The sequence below is a fragment of the Hirundo rustica genome, chromosome 3, assembly GCF_015227805.2.
Source record: "Hirundo rustica isolate bHirRus1 chromosome 3, bHirRus1.pri.v3, whole genome shotgun sequence".
NCBI lineage: Eukaryota > Metazoa > Chordata > Aves > Passeriformes > Hirundinidae > Hirundo > Hirundo rustica.
The window spans coordinates 19200709-19228496 of record NC_053452.1 but is presented as its reverse complement, the minus strand read 5'-3'; the positions used below and the strand labels follow the sequence as shown (position 1 = coordinate 19228496).

Genomic DNA, 27788 nt, shown 5'->3' with positions numbered 1-27788 from the left:
CTTTTCTGGCCTGCGAAGCGGGAGAAGTAGCCGGACGCCGGCTCGGCGCAGCGGCCAGGACGGCTGCCCCCTCGGCATCGGGATCGGGATGCCGCCGGCAAGGAGGGAGGGAGGGTCCGTGCGCTGCTCTCCTCCCGCCGCGGCGGCGGCGGGGCCGGGCTTGTCCCTCCCCCGCCACATCGCCCTCCCGCCGGCGCTGCTGACGTGTCTGCTCCCTCCTTCCCGGCCCGGCTCCCTCCCTCCTTCAGCGGCGCCCGCCGACATGGCCGCAGCCGCGCCGCCGGACCCCCGGCTGCTGCTCGCCCTGCTGCTGCTGCTGCCGCCGCCGCCGCCGCCGGGCCCGCGCTGCGCCGCCGCCGCCGCGCCCGACCTGGGCCGCCGCTTCGCCGAGCGCAAGCGCTGCGCCGACCTCGAGTGCAGCAGTGAGTGGGGGCGGCGGGCACGGCCCCGGCAAGGGGGCTGTGGGCGAAGATGTCTCCCGGAGGCTCTTCCCAAAGCCCTCTCCTTCCGCCGGCTCTGGCAGGGAGATTGGGGAGAATCGGGGAAACGGGAACGCGACGCCCACGCGCGCCGTTCCTCTCTCCTCGGCCAAGTTTTCCCCGCAGCTCCGTGTTTGGCTCACCCCCCTGCAAAGCCCTCTAGTGATAAGCCCGCTCTCTGGGTGTTCTCTGGCATAATTTCAGGACCGATTCGCTGGGACACAGATGTCATCTTTCCGATTTAACATTAATAATTAGCTTCAGAGCGCACTCCTGCAGTGTAGTTCTCCAGTGCTTGGTCAAATCCTTCTCTGACTAGAATGCTTGCTTTTCTTTTCTCGCTATAACTTGCCTTTGTGGGGTTTTTTTGGTTTTGTTTTGTTTGGGTTTTTTTTTTTTTTTTTAAGCTATAACTTGGCTTGTTTGTTTGTGTTAATTAGAGCGAAACTTTTTCTTTCAATTTCTTTCAATTTAATTCTTATCTCTTGACCCAGTCTGGAAAATAGCAAAGCAGTGCATGCGAGGAGGTCTTGTTTACTGCTAGTTAGCAAAGACACTTTTCACGTAAATTATTTTTTAAGTCGTACTCTTCTCTTTGTTTTCTTTGGACAGTGTTAATGTGCCGAGGGAAAGCCATGCGGGATTTTAAAGGTCCGGATTGTCGCTTTGTAAATTTTAAGAAAGGAGAAGCGGTGTATGTATATTATAAACTAATAGGAGAATCAACTGAGCTTTGGGCTGGAAGTGTAAGTACTGTAAAGCATTTCTTCTGCTTGCTCTTCATAGTAATTTATTTTAATTCCTTCTGCTAAATAACGCAGTGAATGCTGCTTTGTCATGAGGCCGGTGGGAACTGGGATGAGCTTTGATCAAACCCGAGTGCTGTGAAAAATGGGCAACACTGATGTTTCTAAAAACTGTTAGAAAACTGCCTTTGTGTTGAAAACCTCCCATTGCAGCACTGTCAGTGGTGGTGGCCAGAGGCCTACCTGGAAGCTGAGCCTCCCTGTGCTTGTCTTCTCCCATGACGTGGTCTCATCCTGCACTCTGTAATCCTTCTGAAGATCGCTGCATGTGCGTGTTTTAATTGTGTTTCTCCTCCTAATATTCATCTGCCTTCTTCCCCTTTTTATCTAAGATGCATGCAGAGCTGGAGTAAAACTAGAACGGATTAAGGTATATTTGATTTCTAAAAGCTCTGCCTCTCTCAGCTGTGCTGTAGCATCTTGCAGAGTAGTGGCCTTGTCTGAGTCAGCGTCCTAGGACAATCTGAGAGGCTTCTGCTAATAGAGAAGGAACATCCCCGAACTTGCAGTTACTCCCACCTTATTTGCCTGGCAGAGGCAGAACTGAGATACCACGGAGGAAGAGCAGTTTTTGTGAGCTTCCCTTGAGAACATTGGCAATTCAGAGGTTGCTTAGACCGAGTCCCAGTTGCTTCTTCCCCGTATTTCCCGTACATCCTTTTTAGTGTCCAAATTGTTTACTTCGCCGTGCTTTCTTACTTTGGTCTTTTACAAAGGATAAACAATTTTTACAGTGGTCTGGGGTGCTTGAAACCACATCTGGGTGTTGACTGTGGGACCAGTGGTTTAGTGAAAATCAGGATGTCTCACTTTCTGTAACCACTTCAGACTGGGTGTGGACAGCCAAGCTCTCAGTAGGAGCTGAATCCAATTAGAACGATAGTGAAGTTAATAGAAAAACTGCAGCACACGGTTAAACAAGAGTTAATAATTCTATCATGCTGGTAATTCCCTTCTGACATGTACTGTACCATAAATAATCTGGGTAATTAGCTGGTACAGGTTTCCAGGGCTGCCAGTTCTCGAGATGCAGAGTAGCAGCGTGGGGCCAATTTTGCATCTTCTAACAAGGTATAATGTAGGCTGCAAGATCAGACAGCAGGTTAAGGTAATTGCTGAGTTAATATTCAGTTTAATTATTCACTGATAGGCAGCTCATGCAACAGTTAGGTGTGTCTCCAAGTTAAAAGGATGTTTGCTTTGAGTTTAACAAGTAAAAGCTGCTGCTGGCAAGTCGGAAAGAATTGCAAAGCTCCGTTTTATTTGTTGTTATTTTTCAACTGTGTTACACGACTTTCAGTGCTCCTTTTAGGGCAGTGCTACCAGACTGATTCCTTTTGGTTGGTGGCTGTAACCTTTATTTCTTTTATCCTCTTTGATTGACTGCTGCTGCATTAATCATAACACTGCAACAACCAGCATGGAAGCGCTGCAGCGGGGTCAGGGGTGCCTGCTGTTGCATTTTGAGTAGGGCACTGGCACGGCTGGCCCTCTCCCTGACTCACAGATAGCACTGGGGTCTCTCTCCTGCAGCGTGACTTTCTGTGTCAGATTTGGCTGGGCAGCCTCATTTCCCATGCCAGGTTTGGCTGGGCGGCTTGATTTATGCAGGCCAGCCGTGCCTGCTGTGTGAAATCTTGGAGCCAGGGGGAAGCTGCTGCTTGCTAATTAAAACCAGGCTGCCCAGTGAGGTCTGCCATCAAAAGAATTCCAGTGGAAGGCATGTTACCTTCTGCCATGGCCCTTTTGGGATCTCGTTGCCTGACTTTGTGTGGGCTTTGTGTGCCTCATTTGATCCCATCCATGTAGCCTACTGCCTTTTTCCATTCCCCAAAGAGGTTTTTTTGGGAAAGGGTTTATTAGGGCAGAATAGAAGCTATGAAATCAAGGGCTAGTTTGGGTTCTGATTGTCAGGTGTGAGCAGAGGTCAGGGGAATGTGTGTATGAGAAGCTTCAACTAATGCAACCTGGGGCTTATTTCAAACAAGTTGTAAATACAGATTCTAATTCCAAAATCAATTTGAAGGAGCCAGGAGAAATACAATAGTATTTCTGACCTGAAGGGAGATGATCTGATAAGAAAAGGAGCCTTTCACCAAGGCTGAAAAATCTATAGCAGTTGGGACTGGGCTTTATTTGCCTTTGCTTTTCTAATTCACTCCACCCTTTTCAAGCCATTGTTGATTTTTTTTCCCTGCCAGCAAACATGTTGTATTTTGACAAAATAGCTCCTTTATTTTGTGATGCCAGTCTTGAATACTAAATTGCTTACAAAGCACACTATGTTCACTGGATATTTTGCATGTGAAAAAATTCTGGAACCTAGCTGTAATATATTTTCTATACATTATATGGCCTGTAGTTTTTAGCAGAGCTCTCTAAACCTCAATAGTGAAGCAAACCCAAATGCTTGGAAAATACTCTATGACATGATTTAATAGTCATTTTATGTTATGAATTTCGTTAATACATCAGTTGCAGGAAAATGCTTCATTTTTTTTCTTGCAGAGTCAAAAGATACAGCATATCAGGTGCTCTTGTTGTACTCTGCACAGTGTCCTACTGTAAATCAGTCTCCTCTTCAGCATCAATCTTGTGTTGCTTACACCATCAAGTTGTTGTGTAGATTCCTGTGCAGTTTTTTTGTACTCTTCTCTCACTTTAGCAGGGTCTAGAACTCAAAAAGTACTTCAGACCATTCCAAGTAAAACCTGCTGCTTTTTCACAAAACATTTTGTCAAAGACACTTTAAGATTGTTATTTTATCTTAAGGCAAAGGGATGAACTTAATAGCTTTGATCCCAGTTTGAGAAAACCATTTCTGGCCTCATATCACAAGAAATGGACTTGACTGCAGATTGTGGCTTCTTTGTGTTGTTGTTTTTGTTTGTTTTCAAACCTTGTACACAGGTTAGTAAAAAGACGATAGGGGGGATAAAACTAAGTGAAAGAGGAAGACAATGTTTCAGGAGGACCTAGAGGATCAGGGCAATACTGTGTTTTCTTAACACTGCCAATGCCCAGCAGGGGCAAAGCAGCTCTTCCTTGCCCTGTGTTGGGAAGTTTGTTACCTGTGATGCCTATGCTTTAGGGATGTGGGCTTTAAGATTAAAAAATCTGAACATCATCTTCCCCAGCTGTTTTCTGATAGATGGTGTGAGGGTGTGGCTTCTTGGTCAGTGAAACTGCAGCAGCTGCCTGTCATACGTGGGCACCAGGGGGGCCAGATGCTCTACACACAGCCACGTGTTTTGTCCCTACACAACTTTTTATCTGGGAAGAGAGTGGATATTTCTCCCTTATCCACTTGGCATTGATAGTGCCTTTCCTCTGTCATGTCTGTAGAGAATGAATGTTTCCTTTATTTGCACAATGAGGCTTTTTTTTCCCCCCTTACAAGAGAGGACTTGTAGGAGAGAAGCAGATGAAATTTTGGGCAAGCAGATCCCATATGGCTTATAAACCACAGAAGTGGCAAACTGGGTCACTGCAGAGGAGTTGTATGGTCAGCAGCTTGGATTGCAATAAAGGAGTTTCCAATTATAATCAGTGACGCCTGATTATAATGGTTGTCACAGAGATTAGTCTGTAAGGAAACTTTGATGCTCCAACCTTCATTTTTCAGAAAGATCATTAAAAACTAGAGTAGAAGTTTAGAGAGAGAAATAAGCCAATTTACAACTCTAGTGTACCACAGAAAGACAAGCTTCTGATTTGACTTGTCTCAATGAATTTCCCATTCCCAGTGGTAATTCCTAATAATAAACATACATACATGGTCTGTTTTCAGTAAGAGAGCATATGTGTTTACAAAAGGTGGGGAGAGTTTGGGGTTTGTTAGTACCTGTGTGACTAACTTCAGAGATGTCAACTATGGAAGGTAAGATTGGAATGAGAGGTAGTTTAAAAAGGAAGTCCTGTAATGTATCAGTGCTTACTTTGCTTGCATATCAATACAAACACCTCCAAAAATTATTAGTACATCTTATTTACTAGATACTAATTTCTTCTTTGGGGTTTTTTTAATATCATTGTAAATCCAGAAAGCTTCAGGCAAGGTTAACCTGTTTCAGTGCTATCAGTGTAATAATACGTCTGTGTATCCCTAATATCTGATACCCAGTTTCTTTTTTAATTTGAACTTTTTAGCTGAGTGTTCTCTTCACACAAACCCTTCAAGAAAATTGGCAATTGTCATCTTTCTCCTGTAACAAATGATTGAGGAAATTACCAACTTTATATTTTTCCCCCCAGATATTTTGGTTGTCTAGGAACTCTGTACCTTTCTAGGTGTTTCCACCAGGCACTAATTACCTGAATTATCTAATCAGTGTAGCGATTGCATGCAATTAATATTGGCTTCTTGACAGCTGTTGTCAGAGCTCTCAAGTGAGAGCATTGCTCTGTGTAGATCTTATCGGTTGAGTAATAAGAGAGATTCTTGTCTTCCACTGTTTGCCTTGCCTTAGCACAATGAAAATCACCATTCTGTGACTGATTTTTGCTTGTGTCAGGCACTGAAAAGCAACAGTGCATTTGCAGAGGGGGATATATTTTCCACACAGGTTTTTAAATGATTAGTACATCGAGTACAATTTTGCATTTCCCTACAATCTGCTTTAAGAATTTTTTTTTTCCGTAAGTTCCAAAGTGAGCGTATTTTGGGCTATAATGTTGTGAGTGGATGCAAATCTTATTAGTCAAAGATCATCTCCTGCTTGGCTACTTGAGAAAATCCTTGAGGTGTGTGTGGTGCCTCTGGTGCCTGCACAATAGCAGTTAAAGCACATGAGCAAGAAGGCCTGGGCTTATAATTTGTTTTAAGTCAGGCTTTAAAACATGAACAGTAGAACTTAAACCAACTTCACAAGGCTGTTATGAAATGTAAGTATAAAACCTCAGTGAAAACTCTTGCATAAGGAAGGCATCACTGCTCTTCTTTTATTCACTGCATTAAACTTCATTTAGAATACTTGAGAGTCAGTTCAACATATTTGCTACTGGTGTCTGCAATTTTTGACATAGTCATGTAGTTTCTAAACCTTCCTTACTGCTTTTTGTTTGTTTGTGTTTGTTTTTTGGCAGGTTGGAAGTGATTTTGGATATTTTCCAAAGGATTTACTTGAAATAAATCATAACTATTCCAATGAGGAGCTAGAATTACCAACAGATGTAAGTCTTACTTGTTCTGTTTTCTTTTTCAGTTGGGGTTTTACTGTTTCTTGCCTTAGCATTCAGTAAAATTCCCAAGGAAGAAATTGGGAACACTAGTGATTTTTAGTAACTTTTTGTTAGTAAGCAGCTGCATATGTGCAGAGGTGCACATGTATGTGGGCAGGTGGAATGTTTGTGCAGCTGTGTACACGGATGGGTGTGAAAGCATCAGCCCAAAATGTGGGCATTGATCTTTCTTTTCGCAAATGTTACTGTCTTCTTCTAAAGAAATCTGTTTATCTGTTTGGATTGAGCTCTGTAAGTCCTGCTAGCTGGCTTGTGCATAGGCCTTCCAAATGGCTTCTTTTCCCAAACTTTCCAAGTTTAAACTACTGTCAGAAACAAACAGCACTGGGTACACTCAGCCCTTTGCTTCTAGAATTGGTCCTGCAGCCCTTTCACACATGACTGGCTTTCATGCACTAATAGCAGCAGCTCCAGAGTTGTGTCAGTGAAGCCTTTTTGAGGCTGTAGCTTTGGGCGTGCTTGCAGCACAGAAAGCCCAGCGAATCCTGGGCTGCATCCAAAGCAGCATGGCCAGCAGGGCAAGAGAGGGGATTCTGTCCCTCTGCTCTGCGCTGGTGGGACCCCACCTGCAGTGCTGCATCCTGCTCTGGGGTCCCCAGCACAGGAAGGACATCAGCCTCTTGGAATGAGTCCAGAGGAGGCCACCAAGGTGATTCGAGGGATGGAGCACCTTTCCTACAAGGAAGGGCTGAAAGATGTGGGATTGTTTAGCTTGGAAAAGAGAAGGCTCCAGAGAGACCTAATTGCAGCCTTCCAGTACCTGAAGGGAGCCTACAAGAAAGATGGAGGGACTTTTTAGAAGAGCATGTAGTGACAGGACAAGGGGGAATGGCTTCAAACTGAAAGAGTGTGGGTTTAGATTAGCTATTAGGAAGAAATTCTTTCAAGGCACTGAAAGGAGCTGCCCAGAGAAGTTGTGGATGCCACATCCCTGGAGGTGGTCAAGGGCAATTTGGATGGGGCCTTGAGCAACCTGGTCTAGTGGAAGTTGTCCCTGCCCATGGCAGTGGGTTGGAATGAGGTGACCTTTAAACCCCTTTCAACCCAAGCCCATTCTGTGGTTCTGTGAAATTGTGTTCAGAGTCTTGCACTGCTTCTATTTATTTTTCAGAAATTGTGTGACAGGGAGCTCCTGCTTGGAGGACTTGGTCCTTTAAGGGACACCAGTTAACAGAGGTTGTGACACACAAGCTTAGCAACATTTGTTTTTTCTGTTTACTGGCATTCAGCAATAGACTTATTCTTCCTTCAGGACATACGGTGATGAGTGTAGTGTAACACTGCCAGCTCCATTGCTGCCTTACGCTTTGTTCCTGAAAAATCTTTTTGTTTAGGTTTTTTATGAGTCCTTGGGGCAAAACCTCTACTGATTTCAAAGAGTTTTGGTTAAGGACTCAAGGGGTTAATTCTGTGTCATTAACATAATTTGCTTTGCTGCTGCATCTCTCTTAAAGTAGGCAAATGTTTTGGTCTCATCACTGTTACAAAGAAAATAATATTTTTTGACTGCATGTTGTTTTTCATTTCAGGAAACAGACTTTGTTTGCTTTGATGGAGGAAGGGATGACTTTGATAATTATAATGTAGATGAACTTCTAAAGTCATTGCAAGAGACAATAGTAAATGAAGGGGAAACTGAACGGAGTGATCCAGGGACAAAACCAGCTGAAAGAATTGAGAAGGATAAAGAAGCTGAACAGACTGATAGAGCAAAGTCCCTTGGTGCTTTGGAGACAGACAATCTTGAGCAAAGTGCTGAAGAAGAAAAGGAAAACCTTGTCTTGACAGACAAAGTTGACGATTCTCTTACAGAAGGAACTGAAAATACTGGGGGAGACCCCAGTGTCAACAGTCACAAAGAAAACTCTCAGGGAGATCAAATTGCACATGAGCACTTGAAGGGAATGCTACATGGGAAGTTAAAAGGGCTAGAAAGTGAAAATACCAAAAACACTAGTATTCCTCAGGGTGAAACCAGCCAACTTGACCAAGAGAATGAAGAAGTCAATGCCTATACACTTTTAAACAGAGAGCTCTCTGTGAACTTAAAAACAAAATTTGGCTCAACTGCTGATGCTGTTGTATCAGATGATGAAGTGACTCGCCTTGTTACATCACTGGAAGATGATTTAAGTGAAGATTTGAGCATTAATCCTCACAATGAAGATGAGGAGCCAGAGTTTGCAGATCAGTCTGCAGAAATCCCTTTGCTGTCTTTTACAGCAGAGGATGAAGTTACATCCCCTGAGGATTTAGAAGATGATGGAAACTATGATGCTAAGTCACAAAATCACAAACCTGATGAAGATGCAAAGGGTGCTATGAAGCTAAATAACCAAAGAGACAATGGGGAGGAGCCCGATTCAGATGCATTAATTCTTAAGGATGCCTTCAGTAAGAGCAAGAAGTCGGGTGGCAGTGTAAATGTAGACAGGTCTGAATCTAAACAAACAAAAGAGAAACTGGATGAGGTGGTGCTAATTAGTAAAAGAGAAGCACCAGCAACAACTCAGCCTGAGGATCTCCCCAAAGAGCTCCTTGGAAAGGAACCTGTGGGTACAGGTGATCTGGGTTCAAAAGAGAAAACCAACAAAACTGGTAAGTTGGAAGAGCAGCTCACTGATGGAACTGAGTCACATTCTGCAGCACTGAAAGTTACAGCTGTGCCTGATCCTCATGCTTTGCCTAGTCCAGGCAATGCTCTGGAGTCCAAATCATTTCTTAAAAAGAAGGAAGATGCTTTAGAACCATCTGATGATGATATCAACAAAAGTCCTGAAAGAGTTCCACTTGCTTCAGCAGAGAAAAGTGAGGAACAGTTTGAGGATGGTACCTCGGAGGAATCCTTGGAAAGTGATTTAAAGCACAAAAGATCACGGGAGAAAACAATGGGAAGGGGAGAAGCCGAGAACAAGCCTCCAGTTGATACTCCAGCCAAACCAGTGGAAGAGGTAAAAAATGCATCTCAAGGTGACCTAAGAGATACTGACTTCTTGAGACAGAAAGTGGAGCTTGGAATGCCTGCTGTGGAGAAAGAACTTCTCAGACATGAAGAGGATTTAAAACAAACAGGGAAAATTGATGACGAAAATAAAAATCCTGCCTCTTCTAACAAAGAACTGGAAATAAAGAGAAACATGAAAGAAACCCCTGCAGGGGAAGAAGACCCAAGCTATAGTGGAGCTGTTGAGCAACCTAGGCCGTGGGAAAATGAGACTGAGTATTCAGAGGCAGATGTGAATGAGAACCTTCCAAGAAATCCTGGCAAGATGCCAGTGTTTAAAGAAAGCACTGAGAAGAGTTCCCCCGAAGAAGAACCAAAAAGCACCATGCAGAACACTAATACTGAGAATCTTACTCTGCAAGGAACTGCTCCTCCTGAGGATGCGGGATCAGACAGAAATCTTGGCAAATATTTGGCTGAAGAAACAACACAAGAATTGCAATCTGAAGAGCCAGATGTTGAAGATGACCCTGACCTCAAACAAGCAGATGATGAGCTACTGGAAGATGAGAATGCAGCAAGTGCAAAGCTGTCACAAGCAAAGGCTGCAAATGTCCAGGGTAATACACTAAGTGGTGAAAATGCAAATCCTGAATTAGAAGGACTAAGTGAAGCTGTTTCAGGAATCCCAAATCCTACTTACAAAACAGGAGAGGAAACAAACTCATTCCCTAAGGAGGATAAAACAATCAGCGTGCAAAACACAGGCGAGACTAGGATCAAAGAAGTTGATGTATCAGTGGGAAAAGATGCTAAATTGGATGAGATGCAGCATGTCACTGATGCAGCTGATGAGGAGTCTTCTGAACCTGAGGAACCATCAGCTGTGGAAGAACATAATTTCCAGTCTCCTCACACAGAAGACAGCAATGACTTTGACGAAAGGAAGGATCATCTCCCAGAGGGCGTTTCAGAGAAAGACTCAAAAGAGGTGCAAAATTTAGAGGAAACAAGAAATGACCACCAGCAAGCTGCACATGTCCCCAGCCCTGCCGACAGCTCAGAAGCCACCAGTGACACTGTAACAGACTTCAGTGAGTCTGTGAAGCGGCTCTCAATAATGAGAGATTTCCTTGATGAAAAGCGCGTGATGCGCCTACAGAAGTACCTTGGGCTCCACCACGTGGTTAGGATTGAAGCCATGTTCCACGACATGAAGGTGGAGATGGAGCTTGCTCGGAAGGCGAGCCAGAGTAACGAGGATTTAGAGAAAGCTCTGGATGAGATACTGGAGTTTTCAGAATCGAGCATTATGGATGTTGTAGGAAAAGTTCTGGATTCCAGGGTGGCAGAAAATAAGGAGGAGGTGGTGAAGGAGATGGATTTGTATGATGAGGAGAGTGCACTGATGGATGATATTCAAGAATTAATATATTCATTAAGGAGTAAATACTCATCTGCTGGTGAGAGTGTCCCACTTGCTTCTCCTCCAGAACAGGAAGATGACCGGCTGCATGTTCAAGGTAGGATGTTAAACCAGATAATAAATAGATGAAATGGAAGTAAAACCCTGTCCCAAGCAACACTAACACATAGAAGCTTTAAGAAGAGGGTGAGGGAGTAGAATTGAAAGAGGCCTTGTGCAGTAACCTGGGATTTTGCTTATTTTTAATGCATGTTTTTAGCATTGTGATGAGAGGGCTCAGGGATAAATCCTAAGGGAAGATACTGAGTTCAGCAGGCCTGTTCTTATGGACCAAGTTCTGTGTAAGATAAGTGAGATCCATGCATTGATATGGTTGTAAGGAGCCATTCAGGACAAGTCTGTACCTCCTTAAGAAAGAGGGATTCATGTATATTAATGTGCTGAGTTTTCCGGAGGGTTTAGAGCAGTCTTTTTTTCTGAACTAATTATCACCTGATTGTGAGAGATCTGGTGGTAAAGCAAAGGTCAGGTACTAAATCCAGCCACCTAAAATCGTGGGTGTCCTTATAATCATATTTTTGCCCACATTCATAAAAGAGTGCATAAGTAGAAATACTGAAGAAACAGATCTTTTGATTGGGCAAGAATGAGAGGTAGTCTTTTGCAAACTTGCTGGGTTTTCTAATTAGTGTGCAAGATGTTAAGATACACTTTTAGCAAGGCTCCTCTTACAGTAGTACATGTTAAGTATGTGATTTCTGATAAGGTCACGAAGGATGCAAATATTTCACCTTGAAGTGTTTCACTGCAAGGTCAGTGGTTGATATCTTGCACGAATTTCACACAGACATTTAATTAGACGCTACTGAAAGTTGATTGATAATGTACTGGAAGTAATACATAAGCTGAACTATTTGAAAAGTGTCAAGAAAGCTTTGTTACATGCAGCATTTCACTGAAGGTAGCTGTGAGTAAGAAATACACATTAGCTCAGTGCTTAATTTGCATCTCCTTGTTTGTCACAGATGGTGCAAAAGGGACTGAGTATGACAGCGTTTCCATCAGAAACCCAAATACCGTTGATGAGGGCAATCAGGAATTTCAGCAGCTCGTTGAAGATAAGAGGCCAGAGCAGCCAGTTGAAGAGGAGGAGGAGAGGGCTGTCAGTGTTCCACCTGAGCATGAAGAAGCCAACTTCTCAGATAATGGAGAAGCTGAAAAAGGGTATGATAGTGAAAGAGGATCACCCCTGGAAGATAATTCCTTTGGGTCAGTTGATTCAGGAGAGAGTTCCAGTGAACACACTGCTGAAGGTAAGCATTTGGAATTGTCTTATTTTGGTCTTCTGCTCTTGAAGATGTGCATGATTTAATGTATTTTTAGGCAAGTAGCAGGAGTTTTCACTGATACTTTCATTTTATGTTGCTGTAATCCTCATGGCTTTCCCTGATCAGTGACAGTCCCTCTAGTGGCAGTACTGTATTGCTAACTTAGCACAGCAATTTTTCTACTATGGTTTTGCATTGTAGGAAAAAGGAAAGTGCTCTTGTGAGTGTCAGTTAGAGCTCTGTGCTTGGGCTTGTGGACTGTGTCTCAGGATGGTAGTAGAGAAAGAGCAGAAATCCCTGGAAGCATACCATCAGCCCAGATTTCTGCTTCTTTCCAGGGACTGACAGCCTAAAGGTCACCTTCTATAGAGTGGACTGCCCATAGAATTGTGTGCCCTCTCGTGCTCTTTTTAGCCCATGTCTCTGGGCCATATTACTTTCCAGGAAAGGTAGTGTGTAGCTTCCCCTTCAGGCAGCTCAGTAATTTCTCTGTGTGTTGGGAGTAGGAGAAATGTTTGGGCTCCCTCTGGCCGAGGCCTTATCCCTCTGGAGCTAGAGTGCCATCTCATCATTATGCCAAGGAGGGATCCTGTTACTGTCATCTTTCCCAGCTCTGTTTTGGCAGGAAGCAGTCTTTGACTGTGTTCTCAGTGCTACTCTCAGTTTTGCTGTTCTGCCTTCACTTCTGATTGTGCTTAATAATTCTGTCTCCACTGAGCATTTAGGAAAAATTCAGGCGCATCTTCATTAGCTTTTGTACACTGCTGAGGTGCTGTACCACCTCCAGGGCCAAGCGTTTTTGAACAGCTTCTAAGATCTGAAGGTTGATCTAGGTTGAATGCAAAGAAAACGAAGGAATTTTAAATGACTAGTGGGTAACTTACTCGTTAAGCAGTCGTTATGTTCAGCTGTATTTCAGACCATCTTCCATTCCTTCCTTAAATGTGGCTGAATGCTGCTTGCCGGGAGTTCTTGGGAGGGCTGGTAGAAGCGTTGGGAAGTTACAAGGCGGATGATGGTCGAATGGCAGGTCGCAGCTGCTGTTCTGCGCTGTGACAACAGGCTGGGCTGGTGGCTGTGGAATCTGCTGGCCTGCACGTGTGGCGGCAGAAGCAGCGAGACGAGAGGGCAGCATTCAGGCCAGGGTAGAGCCGGAGATGGTTTAAAGCTTTTGCCATGCTTACGGAGTACTGATGGAGTTTAGGAACGTTTGACATTCCTGGGGATGTCCTGTGCAGGGCCAGGAGTTGGACTTGGCTGTCCTTGTGGGTCCCTTCCAGCTTGGAATATTCTGTGGTCCTGTGAACAGTGCTGGGAACTAATCGGAGGGATTCGCGGTTAGGAATAGAAGAGTGTGTTTCTGATTCACGGCTGGAGGAGCTGGGTGCGCTCCGTCTGAGGCAGGCTCGGCGCCGTGCCGCCGCACAGCCGCGTCCCCTCCTGCGGCAGCCCTCCTGACGCCGCCTGTGGGATATCAGCGCGCTTCCCGGGGGCTTTCTGCCTCTTTCCCGGTGCCCGGAGCGCCGGGGGCCGTTCTCCGGCGGTGCCTGAGGCGGCTCCCGGCCGCGGGCGCTCCGTGCCCTGACGCCGCTCCGCTCTCGCCCCGCAGGTGCCGGAGCGGGCGCCGCCTGGCGGGGGACCCTGGGCGCGGCGCGGCCGCTGCTGCGGCGGGTGAGTGGCGGCGGCGCGCGCCGAGTGACGCGGGCGGGGGCGGGGAGGCCGCGAGGGGCGGCGCGCGGCGGGCGGGCCCTGAGGGAGGGAGGGAGGGAAGGGAAGGGAAGGAGGGCAGGAGGGAGGGAGGGCTGACGTGTGCCTGGCGCTCCCGGGCCGCCATGGATCCCGCGGGCGGCAGCGGCTGGCCGGTGGAGGAGCCCTCGGCGCGGCGGAGGCTGCTGCAGGTGAGGGCAGGGAAACGGCGGCGGGCGGGCGGGCGGGCGGTGAGGAGCGGCGGAGGGGCTCCGGCGGCGCGGGGCGGGCGGTGACACACGACACACCTCCCCCGAGCCAGCCGGGTCCCTCAGGGGGTCACACCGGCGTACCCGCCGTGGAGGGGGCTGGCCTTCCGCGCCCCCGGCCCGTAATGTGGGGCAATCCCGCGGGAGCGGAGGCGGCCGCTGGCGTCAGGGATCGCTGCCGGCCTCACCGGATGGCGGGGAGAGCTCGCTCCCCGGCCGGGCTCTGCAGGGCAGGTGTTCGCCCTCCTTTCCGTCCCCCTCTCTGCCGGCTGTGGAGAAGGGAGGGCGAGAGAGGGTACGTAGGAGGAAAGGAAGGGAGAAAACGGCGGCTCCCGTGTCGCTCGCACAGTTATGTTCCCTGAGCGCCATGTCATGTCACTATCAGCCCCTTAGCCTGAACCAGGCATTCGCACCTTCCCCAGGTGCTCTCTGACCTCCAGGTAGAGGAGGAGACTCATGGCATATGACCCTCTGACAGGGGCAACAGCTGGAAGAAGATCTGAGCCGTTTGCCCTGGATTGGTACAGACGTACAGATGTAAAACTGGGGGTTTTTTTCTATAGTTTTCCGTCCTTACGGCTTTATCTAGAAACAGGTCAAATAAGTACCAGTGCTGTGTCAAGCAAATTGTGTGCATCCGTGTGTACTCATTTTGGTGTGACTCTTCTTTGCCAGCAGACTGCCGCTGTCAGGTGTCCCTCCTGGTACTCGGGAGTTTTGCACTGAAATGTGAGCACCAGGCTGCTCTGTGGTTTTCTTCATTTTCGGTTTTCAGTTTGCAGAAAAACTGCAAGAAACCTCTAGATGGTTCTCTGGTTTTATGGGAGGAGTAAAGGCACCTGTCAGGCTGCTTGTTTTACCCCGCTATTCAATGCAAACACACTCATGGCTGTCACTGCTGTCGGTTTGCAGTTGGTCGACACGCTGCCTGAGGAAATGCGTCCTGGGCCTGATTTCCATGGACTTCCTTGGGAGCCTGTTATTATAACTGCCTTAGTGGGAATTGCCACACTTGCTATATTTTTCTGGAGAACCTGCCTTTCAGTGAGTATACTTCGTGCTTGCAAGCCTGCTGATGTTTCACTAGCTGAGTGGTCCTTTGTATGGTTAAACTGTTTCAGCATTACTGGGGTCAAAGCAATATGTAGTCTTTTGTGTTTTTACTTTTTCTGTTTAGAGCATTAATGGGAGCTAAATGCTTGGCCGAATAGTTAAAGTAAGTTGCAGTGCTAAGAGGCATTTTCTATAAGCTGGTAATTGAAGATTGCTTAGTAAGAGGTAATTTTGAAAGCAAAATAGTATGATGTAAATAAATGTAAGGTCTGAGTATGATGTAAATAAAGAAGGCTGAGGAAAGGGTCAGCATATTTTTGAAATGAGAAGCCTTCCATGTGCTTGAGCCTGTTGCTGGCTATATCCAAAACTGTTAATCCTCTCCACTTCACGTTGTCCAGCTGCTTGCAGGTACTGCATTTAGAAACCTGAAAACATGATATTAATTATCATTGGAGAGGCTCTTCCATTTTTTCTCGTTCCTACATAGATAATTTTCCGTGCAACAAAAAGTCTGTCACCAGCTCTCAACTATAGCAATGCTTTTCCTTGGGAGCTGAGTGATGAGAATCAAACAGGAAAATATATTTTACAGCTGTCCAGTTTAGTCACAATATGCTCTGGAAATTTGTGGAATACTTCATATTTGCCTGACAAAAATAAACTAAAACTACATGTTTTCTGTAACAGTATTGATAGAGTTTTTTTCCCCTTGCTTAGTGTTAATATAGAATACCCTGGGTCAGTTTCAAATGCAAAAAAAGAGTGTTAACAGAACAGCATAAAAAAACCTTCTGAAAGTCTTTAATTTCGAAACAAACACCTGTCATACTAACATATAGCTTTAGAGGGCACAGAACTGGGATGCAAGGGGGCTTTTTTGTGTTTGCGAGTTTGTGGCTGTGGTTTGATACAAAATGGTTTCATTTTCTGTGCAAATTGGCTGTGGGCAGTTGCTGGTGCCCCTTCAGTGAGTGAGTAAACAGACGCTTACTAGGGCTCTGGAACAGGGCTTTAGCCTGGGAGCTTTTATTAGAAAACAGCTTAAGCTCGTTTGTAGTGTTACTCAACACTCACTGGCAGTGATAGATGTGTTTTCCATGTGCCGCTTTAACCTGCATGGAAGTGGTCGCTTTTTTTCTATAGGGAATACTAATAGCATTTTTCACTTATCACTTTTTATGGCTAATCTTTTCATTTGTTTGTTCTCTTCTGTAGGTAAAGAGTAGAATATATCAAGGTAAGTTTCTCTCTACTTTTCAGTGTAGCTGATGCTTAAGCATGTAAAAGTTTTGAATGTTTATCCTGTTTCAGAAGACCAAGTATTCATCTTGACTCCCTTTCGAGGAGAATGCTCAGTCCAAGGTTACAGTGTAAGCTTGGCCAGTAGATGGTAATTAGTTGAATCTGAGGGTTTAAATTTTGCCTTTGATAACACTTTGATCAGGAGAAACAAGGCAGCTTGCACCTGTAAAATAAAGGGCAAGGAAAAGCTCCACTTTGCTCAACATAAATGTGAACCACTGGTTCATGGGGCAGAGTTTGTTTTAGTTTTCTGACCAGCAGGGGGTCTGCCTTTGCTTGTCATTTCTCTCAAAAAGCTGGAGCAGGTTTCTTTTGTTTTTTTGGATCGAGGGGAGCCTGAAACTGGCTGTTATGCAGTTGCAGAGACACACTCTATATGTAGATCTAAATATGCAGGTATTCCTGTGGCCAACACATCACTTTTTGCAAGAGTTTTTCTCTGGCTTCAGGTTACTAAAATTAAAGTGTGCTGAATGTAAAAAAAATTCAAAGTAGGGTGGTTGCTGAAATTCATAATTGAATAAAAAATGCAAATATGGAAGAATTGTCTTCATAGGAGCTCTGTTTCTTCCTTCCTCACATTTTACTTACCAGTCATTCCTCTCTAATTTCATTGTGGTTATACTGCAGCTTCCTTCTACACAGTCAATGCAGAATTAATGAGCTGAGAAAAGCCCATCTTAGATCTCTGAGGTGATTTCTGTAGTGCAGGAAGAATATTGGTATTGGTGGTGCAGAAATTACTTAGCAGCCCCCCCCTAAAAAACTGAGGAACGTGGATTTAATTCCACAACCCAAATATATAGCTTTGATGCTATATAGAAACTACCAAAGATCAGAACAAATAGATATTCTTCAAGCATGATACAGGCCACATTGTTATTAAAATCTTTATCCAAAATAGAGGAATATTAACAGTGACAAAAATGCTTTAAAATGTAGATTACATTTGGAGTTCCAAGGATAAAAATCTGTGATCCTCTCTTAATGACAGTAGTAGAACTGGGAGGCCAAGCTAATGCAGGGGTTGCTGCTTCCTTTAAACTGCTGAGAGCTTTCTCCAACCTTGGCAGCCACTTGCTGTCTCTGCTCTGCCCAGTGTGGGAAGGGCCTGGGATGCACTGTCCCAGGAGCCCTCGTGTGGGAGGGCAAGGAGGAGTATTGCACTCTGTGGGATGCAGTTGGAACAGCCAGTGCTCCTTCTTGTGCTGCAGGATTTGCTGTGAGGCAAAGGGCGCTCGTGGCGGTCAGATCCAGAACTAAGGTGGCTTAGGACTTGAAAAATAACAATAGTTGAGTGGTTTTTAAATGATTTGCAATAAAATAAGTGAAGTGCGTTAATGATTTTCATTGAATCCTGAGGGCTGGTTGGTGGCTTGTTTAGGGTGAGAAGCAAATGCGTGCCTGAAGGCTGCTGCTTGGTCACAGCCCTTTTGAGGTCTAAGCTTTTGAGAGCAGCTCCTTAAAACCTACTGGTGCTGTCTCTCAGCTGACTGTCTCTGTTCTGTTCACGGTAGATCTTTCAGAGCTTTCATCCTCTTTCCTTCGCTGATGAAACATTCACCTACATTAGGGCAGAAGGGTGGTTGTTAGGAAAGGTGTGGCATCTTCCTGAGTGCCTGAGACTGCTCTGAGAGTCTCACTGTCAGCTCTTCCCCTGCACACACATCAGCTGTGTGTAGCCAGCACCTCACTCTGCTCTGGGTCCTGGGAGCAGCTTTTGTGAGCTGGATGCAGAAGCTTTGTGCTTTGTGTCAGCTTTACTGTCTTGTTTTCAGTTAGGGTTAAGTGAAAGCTGGAGGTGCAGAAAGGGCTGACTGCCAAGAAATTAACACTCTCCTGATTTATGCTTTAGTTATTTCCTGAAAATGTTCCTTGAAGTTGTAGTAATGATTTTTTTCCCCAGTATATGAAGTACAGTTACTATAAGCTTTCATTTTCTTCCTAGTGACTGAAAAACAACTTGCTGAAAAGATTAAAAACCTTCTGCAAGAAAAAACAGAAATCTTAGAAAAGTTGTCAGAATACGATCAAAAGGTATTGTTCTAAGTTGTCCTTTGTTTACTGATTTTCTGTTACTGCTTTAATGACGCAGTCAGTGCAATATCTAATATATTTTTATTTTCTATTTGTACTGAATATTATGTTGACAATTTCCTCAGTTCTGTGTGGTTGTTTCTGTGCTTAGATAAAGGAAGCAAAGGAATCTGTGAAAGTGGCCCAAGAACAAAAAGACATTCTCTCAGACGAAACTGCAGGGCTTAAAGTAAGAGCACGTTAACTGTCTCCGTACTGAAAGCAGATTACAAATAAAAATTGTTTGCTTTAGGTTGGTCTTTTACACCTTTTTTTTTTTTTAAGGACACTGTCAAAGAATTGGAAGAAGCAAATCAGCAGCTAGATAACAAAGTGAAAAATCTGCACACCATGCTTGAAGCAGAGAGAAAAAAGAATGAGAAGAAACAGAACAAGGTTAGAACAATTACACTTGTGTCTTGCATTGTCCTTAGCTTGATGTACCCTAAAAGTTTGTCATGACCTGGTGGGTTAGATAGAGGTAGAACAAACAAGGTGAGCCACCTCAAAAAGAAAGATTAAATGAAATTTTAGGTTTATCCCAAGGTCAAAGGATTAGTCTGTTGATTTGTTTTGTTTGGGGGGGTGGGGATTGTAGGGTAGTTGTTGGTTTTTTTTTTTTTTTTTTAAGAGATCTTGAGGGACTTGTGTGATTATGTGCTTTCACACACACAAACAGATGCATTCAAGTCATGGGCTAGTCTAATACTGCCTAGCTGGAGCCAGGAAGTTCCTTGGCAGTATAAGCTTAAAATTTCAGATTGGAAAGAGGCATTTTATTGTACTCAGAGCAGCATTTAGTTGTACAGTTACTGTGAAGATCTCTGAGTTACCCCTCTTTGTTGTTGTCCAAAGATAGTTGTTTTCTTTCTTCTCTTTAAAGGCTCATTTTTCTGTATCAACAAGCTCTTTGGCCTTGTTTTGGTCAAAGGTTGCGGCTAATGATAGCAGTTCCTCTCATTGTGGACTACACAGGTGTACAGGGAACTTCCTGGACACTGACAGGTGGAGTCAGGGGTGGAAGTTGATTTGAATGTGCTGAATGTTTCTATTCCTTACCTTGTTGATAAGGCTGCTGCCAGCAAATGGATTCTTGAAATTGAAGCTTGTTGGTGTTTTGACTTTGCTTTTATGCTTCCAGGAGACACAGGTTAAATAATTACTCAGGCTGAAGTTTGTGCCAGGATAACACTAAGTCATTGCTCATCTTTTTCTTAGCTCTCTGAGACCCAGAAGTCCTTGGAGAAGCTTCAGGAAGCTATCACTATGCATTCTGCAGAGCTTTCAGAGGTAAAGCATTATTTACGCCCCCTCAACACTCACAAGTTTTTGTACCAGAAAAATTCTTATCTCTGGAACAGAAAATGCTCCCCTGGCAGGTTGCAGGTTGTTTGTGCATCTGTAACCTTCTTCATTTCCATTTAACCAGGTTTTTTTTGTAGCTGTCACTCCACTGTAGTTTGACTTTGTCTTCCTGTTCTTTTTGTTTTATGTGTAGGTGCAGATAGCCCTTAATGAAGCTAAACTGAGTGAAGAAAAGGTGAAATCTGAGCTTCATCATGTTCAGGAAGAGAATGCTAGACTGAAAAAGAGCAAGGAGCAGGTAAATTATGCCCAGGCCAGGCAACCTTTTCTTTCAAACAAAATACCTGGCTTTTGTTCCTAGTGTTTTTTGAGTGTAGCTTCAGCATGTCTTTGTTTTCTTAACATGGCAGAATACCGTTTTTTCTATTACCATGATAAAATTTAAATGCTTTGTGCCTGCTTGCACAGGCTGTTTGTGCAGCTGAACCACAGCTCTGGTATGAAGGCTTTGCCAGTTCCCCTGATGCAGCTTTTGTCAGCAAAGTCACAGAAAGTCTGTGCTGAGGTGCTAGTCAAGGCATGGTGGAGAGATTGCCACTTGGCATCAGGGCTCAAGAAGGTACTGGTGAAGAATTGCCAGAAAGTATCTCAGAAAGCAAAGATAATGGGGGAGGAGTTTTAGCCCTGGAATGTCGGGACAGTTCTTTTCCAAATAATTGTAAATATCTTTTCTTTCTTCATATGTGAAGTATGTAGCTTTTTAAGGAATGTGTTTTGAGTACCTCTTGACTGCAATTAATTCCTCGTATTTTAAGGTGTGTGAGCAGTTTGATGTTGGGATGTTAGCTGAGAAAATGGCAGATTTGTAAAGCCACCTAATAATAAACTGCAGAAAGATTGCCAGCATCCACTCATTGCAGTGGGACAGCAATTAGCCTGATAACTGAAGTTTACCCTTTATCTGTGACCCGTGGTGATCAGTTATCATCAGAGCTGGCAGTAAAATGGACTTTAATTACCTACACCATGCACTAAAAACACAGCAAGTAATCATCCTGCCTTGGTGCTTCACACAGCTGCTAAAAGAAGCTGAAGGTTGGAGTGAGAGGCATTCTGAGCTCCGTGAGCAGATTCAACTGTATCAGAAATCTCAGAAGGACATAGAAGAGACACTTGCCTACAAGGAAAATGAAATTGAAGTAGGTTCTCTATAACCAGCTTGCTTTCAGTATTATGCATCATAAAATACTCTGTCACACTGCACAAAATGCATGGCAATTGAACCTTTGATTTCTTTACTAGGTTTTAACCAATTGCATTATGCAGCTGAAGCAGCTGGACATGGATTCAGAGGATCCATCGAAGAAGGATGACAGAGGGCATGAGTGGAGCCCAGGAGATGATCTGGCCAATGGAGAGTTGCCAGGTACAGTGATCCCACCTGAGGATCATGTGGTGCTGTGCTCGTGGTGTGTTAAGAGAGGGAACAGGGGGAATCCATGCATATAGAGCTGCCAGCATGAATCCTCAAACACAAAATATCCCTAACTGAAGGGAGGAACTGCCTACAAGGTCAGTAGCTGCTTTTAGATTACCTTTTAGGTAAACCATGGATGTAGTGACATGGCTGTAAAGACTGTGTATAAAGGTTGTTAATTAAGAGCACTCCAAAAGCTGAGAGTCTCAGCTTTGTTGTTCTGGTACATTTATTTTTGATATGAATTTTAAATGAGCTTTCTGCTTGCCTCCAGATAAATAACTAATTTAGGTAATCACATTTTTTAAAACTGAAAGACCGAAATAGATGTTTTCAAAGCTATTCAGGCAGTTTGTCATTTGTGATGTTGCACATGTATTTGCTGCATCTCTGGTTTTGAAATCCCTTTTTGTTCTTTTTTTTTTTTTTTCCTCTTTTTTTTCCACTTAAAGTATATGTGGGCTGGAAATTCCTACTTCTTGATTTTTTTTTTTTTTTTTCCATATAAGGATGTAGGGATTAAATTGTCGGGAGTGTCACTCTTAACAGTTGTCCATGGACTTGTTCATGATTAAAAACAAGGGAAAACAAAGATATTTTTCTCTTGTAGATACTGAGAGTGAGAAGATGAAGACTCAGATTAAGCAGATGATGGATGTCTCCAGGGTATGTTGCACAAGTATCTGAGAATTGCAGTCACATGAGTGATATGCCTACGATCACAAACTCTCTGCTTCTCTTTTCAGGTCAAAACTATGTTATCCATCGTTGAAGAAGACAGAAATCTTCTGCAGTCCAAACTGAATGATGAAGTAACAGCAAGACATGAGCTGGAAGGTAGGTTCAGCAAAATAACTGCTTAGTATGAAGTGCTGTTGGTGGCTTAAAAAGAAACAGAGCGCGTAAGTGGCCTTAATGGTTCTTCCTGCAACTGCTTCACCAACAGAGAAGATAAAAACATTGGAACACGATTCCTCTTCGCTGCAGTCAGCAAAAACTCAACTGGAAAATGAATGCAAAACTCTTCAGCAGAAAGTGGAGATACTTGGTGAACTGTACCAGCAGAAGGAGATGGCACTCCAGAAGTAAGTCTTTCCTTACGTTGTTGTATCATGGGCACTGTTCAAATGCTTTTTGCTCAGAAGAATCAAAGAACTTGGAAGTTCTTGTTGGAATGGTTGATGGCTATTCTTTCACTACAACTAAAGGTGCTATCCCTTCTTTACTTTTGCCACCATTCCAGAAATTCTAAAAAGACTGTCAGTGTGCACACAACCATATTGCCTTCTACTTTTAAACTCCTGGAGAGGGCAGGTGGGTGGCTTGCTCTGCAAATTCTGGGTTGCTCTGTTATATCATCCAGAAGTGTCAGGGAGAACACAGGGGCTGCTAAGATTTGATTCTGTTACTCTGACTTCCGTTCAGTGAGTCTAATTCTCATAGCGTAAGAACTTTAGGATTTCAGCCTTGTGAGCTTCTTACATTCTCAAAGGGCTAAATGAAGGCTGCGTTGGTGATGGCAACTGAGAGGAATGAATTGCCAGTGGTGAGGATCTGCTCTGTTTGTGTTCATTCCTTATTCATTTATTTACTTACTGAAATGTCTGAAATACCATCTGTGTTCTGTGGGGAAATTTTGAGAATAGGATTTGGGGTCATTCTCAGCTGAATTCTGTAGAAAAGCTGAAATTGTGATGGGGAAGCAGTTGAAGTTTCCTGAGGTTTAAGAGTGTTGGTTAGGGGGGAAGCACAGGGTTGGAACCAGCACAAGGTTGGAAATGAGGCTGTAGTGAAACTGCCTGACCTTGTAACTTCCGTGGGTCCATGTGTAATAACTTGGAATGGAGAGGTGAAGCATAGCCCACACTTCAGGGAAAACCTCATCCTGACCTCTGTAAAGAATTTCTCTTCCTTCCAAAACATAGAGGAGATTACACTGCATGTTAGGACTTCTTGACCAGAATGAAAAACTTCTTGCTTTTTTTCTTTTTCCCCCTGGAAAACTGCTTTGACTTTTAGCCAAGGAAATGGATTATGTTGAACTGGCTGTTGGCAATAGTTAATTTGCTATTAGTTAAATGGTTCCAGTTCTGTGGGATAGTTCTTGTAAGCTGGGAGCACACTATAGACTTCTTAAATACTTCCAGAAAAATATCAAAAATTAAAAAAATAGTGAACCTTGAGGTTATAAAAAGACTTTGGAAATTGTGCAGTGAATTGGTATGGAGAATACTTGGAAAAAACTTCCCACATGGTTAATAACTATTGAATGTGTTTGTCACCTGAGCCCTAAATTTGCCCCTTCTCTCCACACACACAGAGCTTCATTTCCTGTGGTTGGTGAAAGTCCAGTGGATTTCCTTGTCTGTACTTTGTAAATCTGGATTGCAATCTATGGCACTGCTAGGAAAACTACAGGATCTGAAGGAATGAACTGTCTGCAGCTGATAGATTCTGACAGAACTTTTTAGTCAACTCTGTAATTTTAAGGTTTTGTACATAAGGGGCGTGTCTGTTGGTTTCAAGAGACAGGATTTCTCTCTCTCTAAGAAGTCTCTTTTTTCTCTCTGTATCTCATCCATTATTGTAGATTTTGATCTTGTTGTCGTTGGCAGGGGAATACCTTGCTTTTGAGTTGTAATAGATGTAGAATGCTGGACTATCTGGTGCATTCTTTCTCCCTATGCAGAAAACTAACCCAGGAGGAGTATGAGCGTCAGGAGAAGGAGCAGAAATTGTGTGCTGCAGATGAAAAAGCCGTACTGGCCATCGAGGAAGTGAAAGTTTACAAGTAACTTGAATTTCTGAAGATTATGATTTTCCTTTTATTTCAGCTACTGAGGAAAACTTATTCAAATGTCTCTCCTTCCCCTCTTTTTCCTTTTGTACAGGCAAAGGATCCAAGATATGGAAGAAGAATTGCAAAAAACAGAGAGATCTTACAAAAACCAGGTAAACTTCCTGCTTGCTCGTTATTGTGTCATCTTTTACTGCATCATTCTAGTGCTCTGTGGTGACTTATTGGACATACTGGTAGTTGGATAAAAACTAAATGGCTTCTTTCCTTCTCAGATTGCTGTTCATGAGAAAAAGGCACATGACAACTGGGTAAGAATGTTCATTCTTTTCTGATGCCAGCAGTTTGCTTTTGATGTCACATTGGTGCCAGTAACGCAGTTGACAAAATTTTCCCTGCCAGCTCATTGCCCGCTCGGCCGAGAGAGCTCTGGCTGAAGAGAAGAGAGAAGCAGCCAACCTGAGACAGAAGTAAGTACAGAACAGACCCTCTTTCTTGCTCTTGGAACATTCTGGGAGTTGCCTGGGGGAGAAGAAGCTCAGAATGTGCAGTGCATTTTTATTATACTAATTTTAACTACTGTTAAACTGTTTTAATGGTTAAAATAACATGTCTTTGTGAAAGCTGTAACATTTTACAATGCAGTTTGCCTTGTTATGTTACATTGTAATAGATACAACTCACATGTATTGCTTGAATAATAATGAGACCCTTTATTTTTCAAAATCAGATTAATAGAAGTAAACCAAAAAATCATCATGCTTCAAAGACCAGTTATTGTAAAGCCAACTCCAGGCAGACCTGACCGCCAGATCCCACCGCGACGAGGTAAATGCTGCTGGTTCTCCCAAAACCTTTGCTCTTGGAGTCAGCGCATCATAAAAACATAGGGCTGTGCTAAATTGTAGAAAAGTAAATCGAGTGGTTTTAATTCTTTGGCACAGGGCCCTTAAGCAGAGATGGCTCTTCTGGCCCATCCCCTGTGAGTGGTGGAAATCCATCCCCCACACAGATGATTGATGTCCCTCCCCGGCCCCTCTCGGCTCCTCGAAGAGACGGCGCGAGGGGTGAATTTGGTAAGCTGTGAAACTCCCCTTTTTGACAGCTCCCTCTTAGGCTACACACCCAGGAATACTAAGGTCAGATATTGGTTCTAGGAATGTTGGTATTGATACCTGTCTTAATACACTAATGAGTGGCTGGTGGTAGGGTTTCATTAATAGGAATAGCTAGCTCAGGCTTGTGTTACTTAGGGTCTCTGGGGTTCTTGTTTCCCTTAAGGTACAATGCTGGATGGCCCCCCTGCCCCACGAAGGCCTCCAGAGCTACCTGGAAGGATGTCTGTTCCTGGTAAGTTGTCAGGTCTGCAACCAACCTCAACTTACTTGTAACTCTTTCCCTTCAAAAAGGTAATTTCAAGCCCACCTTCCCTACTCTAGGCATGGCAGGACACTTATTCATGGGTCTCTTTTTTTAGATATTGGGCCTGCTGTGGCATCCCTGATCAGCAGTGAGCCAAGAACCTCCTCCCCTTCCACAGCAATGGATGGAGTGGTGAGTTGAGAATGCCCCAACCTTCAGGAAGCCTTTCTAATACATGATTCACTGTACTTCCTCCTGCTTCTTTAACTGTATCATGTTCTGTCTTGTCTGTATCCTGTCACTATCCCTATCTGCTGTCCAAAAAAACCCCCAAAAGCAACCCTCTCCCAAAGAGTCTGAAGCCCCCAGTGTGACTAAAGATTCACCTTCCTCCATGGAAGCAGCTGCAGTGAGTATTCCAAGGCTGGACATGGAGATGCTGCTTTGATGGAGAGGAGTAACAGGCTTGGTGTTCTGAAGTGCTGAATAACGATTGCTCTGTGGAACTAACCAAAGGCTCATCCCTCTGTCTCAAAGGGCTTCTCTAATGATGAGCAGTTGCTCTCTGGTTTTTGTGGGATTGAGGAAATGACATGTTTCTTGTTAAGGACTGTGGGCAAACACTTTGGAGCGATTACAACAATAATCCTAAGCAGCTGACTTCCTTGTGGTGTTTAAGCACAATTCCATGTGTAACTCAAAGTTCCAGGTCCTTTACCAAAGGGGTCCTTCACCAAGGGCACCTCACCAGGGCTTGAACTTTTCTTTAGTACAGCTTCATCTAAATGAACGTGTCTCACTAACCACTTGCTCCTGAGTGTTGCCAGCAGTGTTCTGGGAGAAGGGATGACAGTGGTGCAGCAGCTGTTTTCTGCCTGTTTAATGTGGTTTGGAGTGTGTTGGGGTTATTTTTCTTTCTCCCCGCTGCCCCCCTTGTACCTATTTGCCTCTGGGTGAGCGGTCAGGTTGTTCAGCAGTGTCAGTGCCTGTTGGCTGCAGTAACTCACGGAAGTGTAACCTCATCTTGCCCAGGGTAACGTTGGTGCCAAAGGCCCCTCTCCTTTTCCTGGGCCACCTCTGATGAGCTCCCCGGTGATGGGGCCTCCGCTGCCGCCACCCATTCGCTACGGACCCCCAGGACCGCTGCCACCTCCTCTGCGGGGGAGCTTCGGGCCTCGGCCTCTCCCTGGGCCCCAAGGTACGGCTGCAGTGCCCTGTGCTGGCACTTCACTTCTTGGAGCCTGACTGCAGAATCCAGGTCTGCTTTCCCTTGGCACATGGCTTCCTCATTGCTTCCGGGGCTTTAGCTGGCTCAGTAAGCTTGGACTGGGTGGGTTTTTTCAAGATTCTTTAATGCCAAGGTATTTTTCCTTGTTTACTCTAAAATGGAAACCAGCAGCCAGAAGTCCCTAGAATGCAGTTTGTGAGCTTTGAAGTCCCGCATGTGACAGTGATCCACTCCAGAGAATGACAAACTGAGGAACTAAGCAGGAGCCACTTTGTTTAGGTTAAAGCAAGATTTCATTTAACTCCACGCTTTCCTTTCCTTTTAGGTTGTGGTGCTCCCTTGCCGCCTCCAGCTGGAAGAGATTTCTTACCTGGTCCACGTTTAGGAATGAGAGATTTGCCTCCCGTCCCACTCCCGCCTCCCCCTGATCCCAGAGGCTACGCACGTGGGCATCCTCCCTTCCCTCCCCTTGGCCCTCCCGGCCCCAGGGATTATCCTCCAGGCCCTCGGCTACCCCTGCAGGCTTCCAGGGACTATGCTCCTGCTCCCAACAGAGACTTGCCTCTGCCGGCACCCAGGGACTGAGAGCGGCCGGCCCCAAGGACTATGCACAGCCCCCGTGCAGGACTCCTGCCTGCAGCGCCCGGCCGGCTCCACCGGCCCGGCTCCCGTGTGCACAACTCTAGGAAATGGCTCTTGGTTTGAAGACATTGGTCTCATTTCAGTATATCTCAGCTTTTGCAGGATTAATTTTTATCCAGTTGCTACAGACATCTTACGTGCATTTATGATCACAAACTCATCCATCCACTTGGGCTGCAAGAACCTTTCTGTGATGGACTTGAACCTACTCTAAAAGTGCAATAGGAAGGAAGTACCTGTGTGGAGAGTTTTAATTCAATGTAGCCTTTGTAACCAGTTGGCGAATGAACTAATTTCGTTAAAAATGTAAATCGAATCATTTCCTGTGGAAATAATTTTTTAAGTAAAATGCTATCCAACCTGC

At 44.5% G+C, this 27788-nt stretch overlaps 1 protein-coding gene across 3 annotated transcripts; it reads left to right on the top strand.

The window, feature by feature from the left end:
* The first annotated feature begins 262 nt into the window (after nucleotides 1-262).
* Nucleotides 263-27788, top strand: MIA3 (MIA SH3 domain ER export factor 3). Of its 3 annotated transcripts, none has more exons than XM_040059803.2 (29): nucleotides 263-422; nucleotides 1092-1225; nucleotides 6371-6457; nucleotides 8056-10993; nucleotides 11922-12209; nucleotides 13834-13895; nucleotides 15092-15223; nucleotides 16451-16472; nucleotides 18486-18574; nucleotides 18726-18803; nucleotides 18899-19009; nucleotides 19832-19903; nucleotides 20112-20216; nucleotides 20995-21117; nucleotides 21221-21344; nucleotides 22006-22061; nucleotides 22142-22232; nucleotides 22342-22480; nucleotides 24085-24186; nucleotides 24287-24347; nucleotides 24468-24503; nucleotides 24595-24662; nucleotides 24923-25020; nucleotides 25137-25268; nucleotides 25474-25542; nucleotides 25670-25746; nucleotides 25892-25963; nucleotides 26587-26752; nucleotides 27108-27788. In XM_040059803.2, the coding sequence occupies exons 1-29, from the start codon at nucleotides 263-265 to the stop codon at nucleotides 27365-27367; spliced, it is 5952 nt and encodes a 1983-aa protein (XP_039915737.1). In that variant the 3' UTR covers nucleotides 27368-27788. The 3 variants fall into 3 exon arrangements, with proteins under 3 accessions (XP_039915737.1, XP_039915738.1, XP_058275991.1); XM_058420008.1 differs by lacking the exon at nucleotides 263-422 and adding an exon at nucleotides 754-770; XM_040059804.2 differs by lacking the exon at nucleotides 25892-25963.

Excerpts from the sequence above, each read along its gene's own strand:
- MIA3 (XM_040059803.2), top strand. The coding sequence starts at position 263 with ATGGCCGCAGCCGCGCCGCCGGACCCCCGGCTGCTGCTCGCCCTGCTG. Across the intron at positions 6,458-8,055 it reads AGCTAGAATTACCAACAGAT|GAAACAGACTTTGTTTGCTT; the intron begins GTAAGTCTTACT and ends TTTTCATTTCAG. Across the intron at positions 19,904-20,111 it reads ATTCTGCAGAGCTTTCAGAG|GTGCAGATAGCCCTTAATGA; the intron begins GTAAAGCATTAT and ends TTTTATGTGTAG.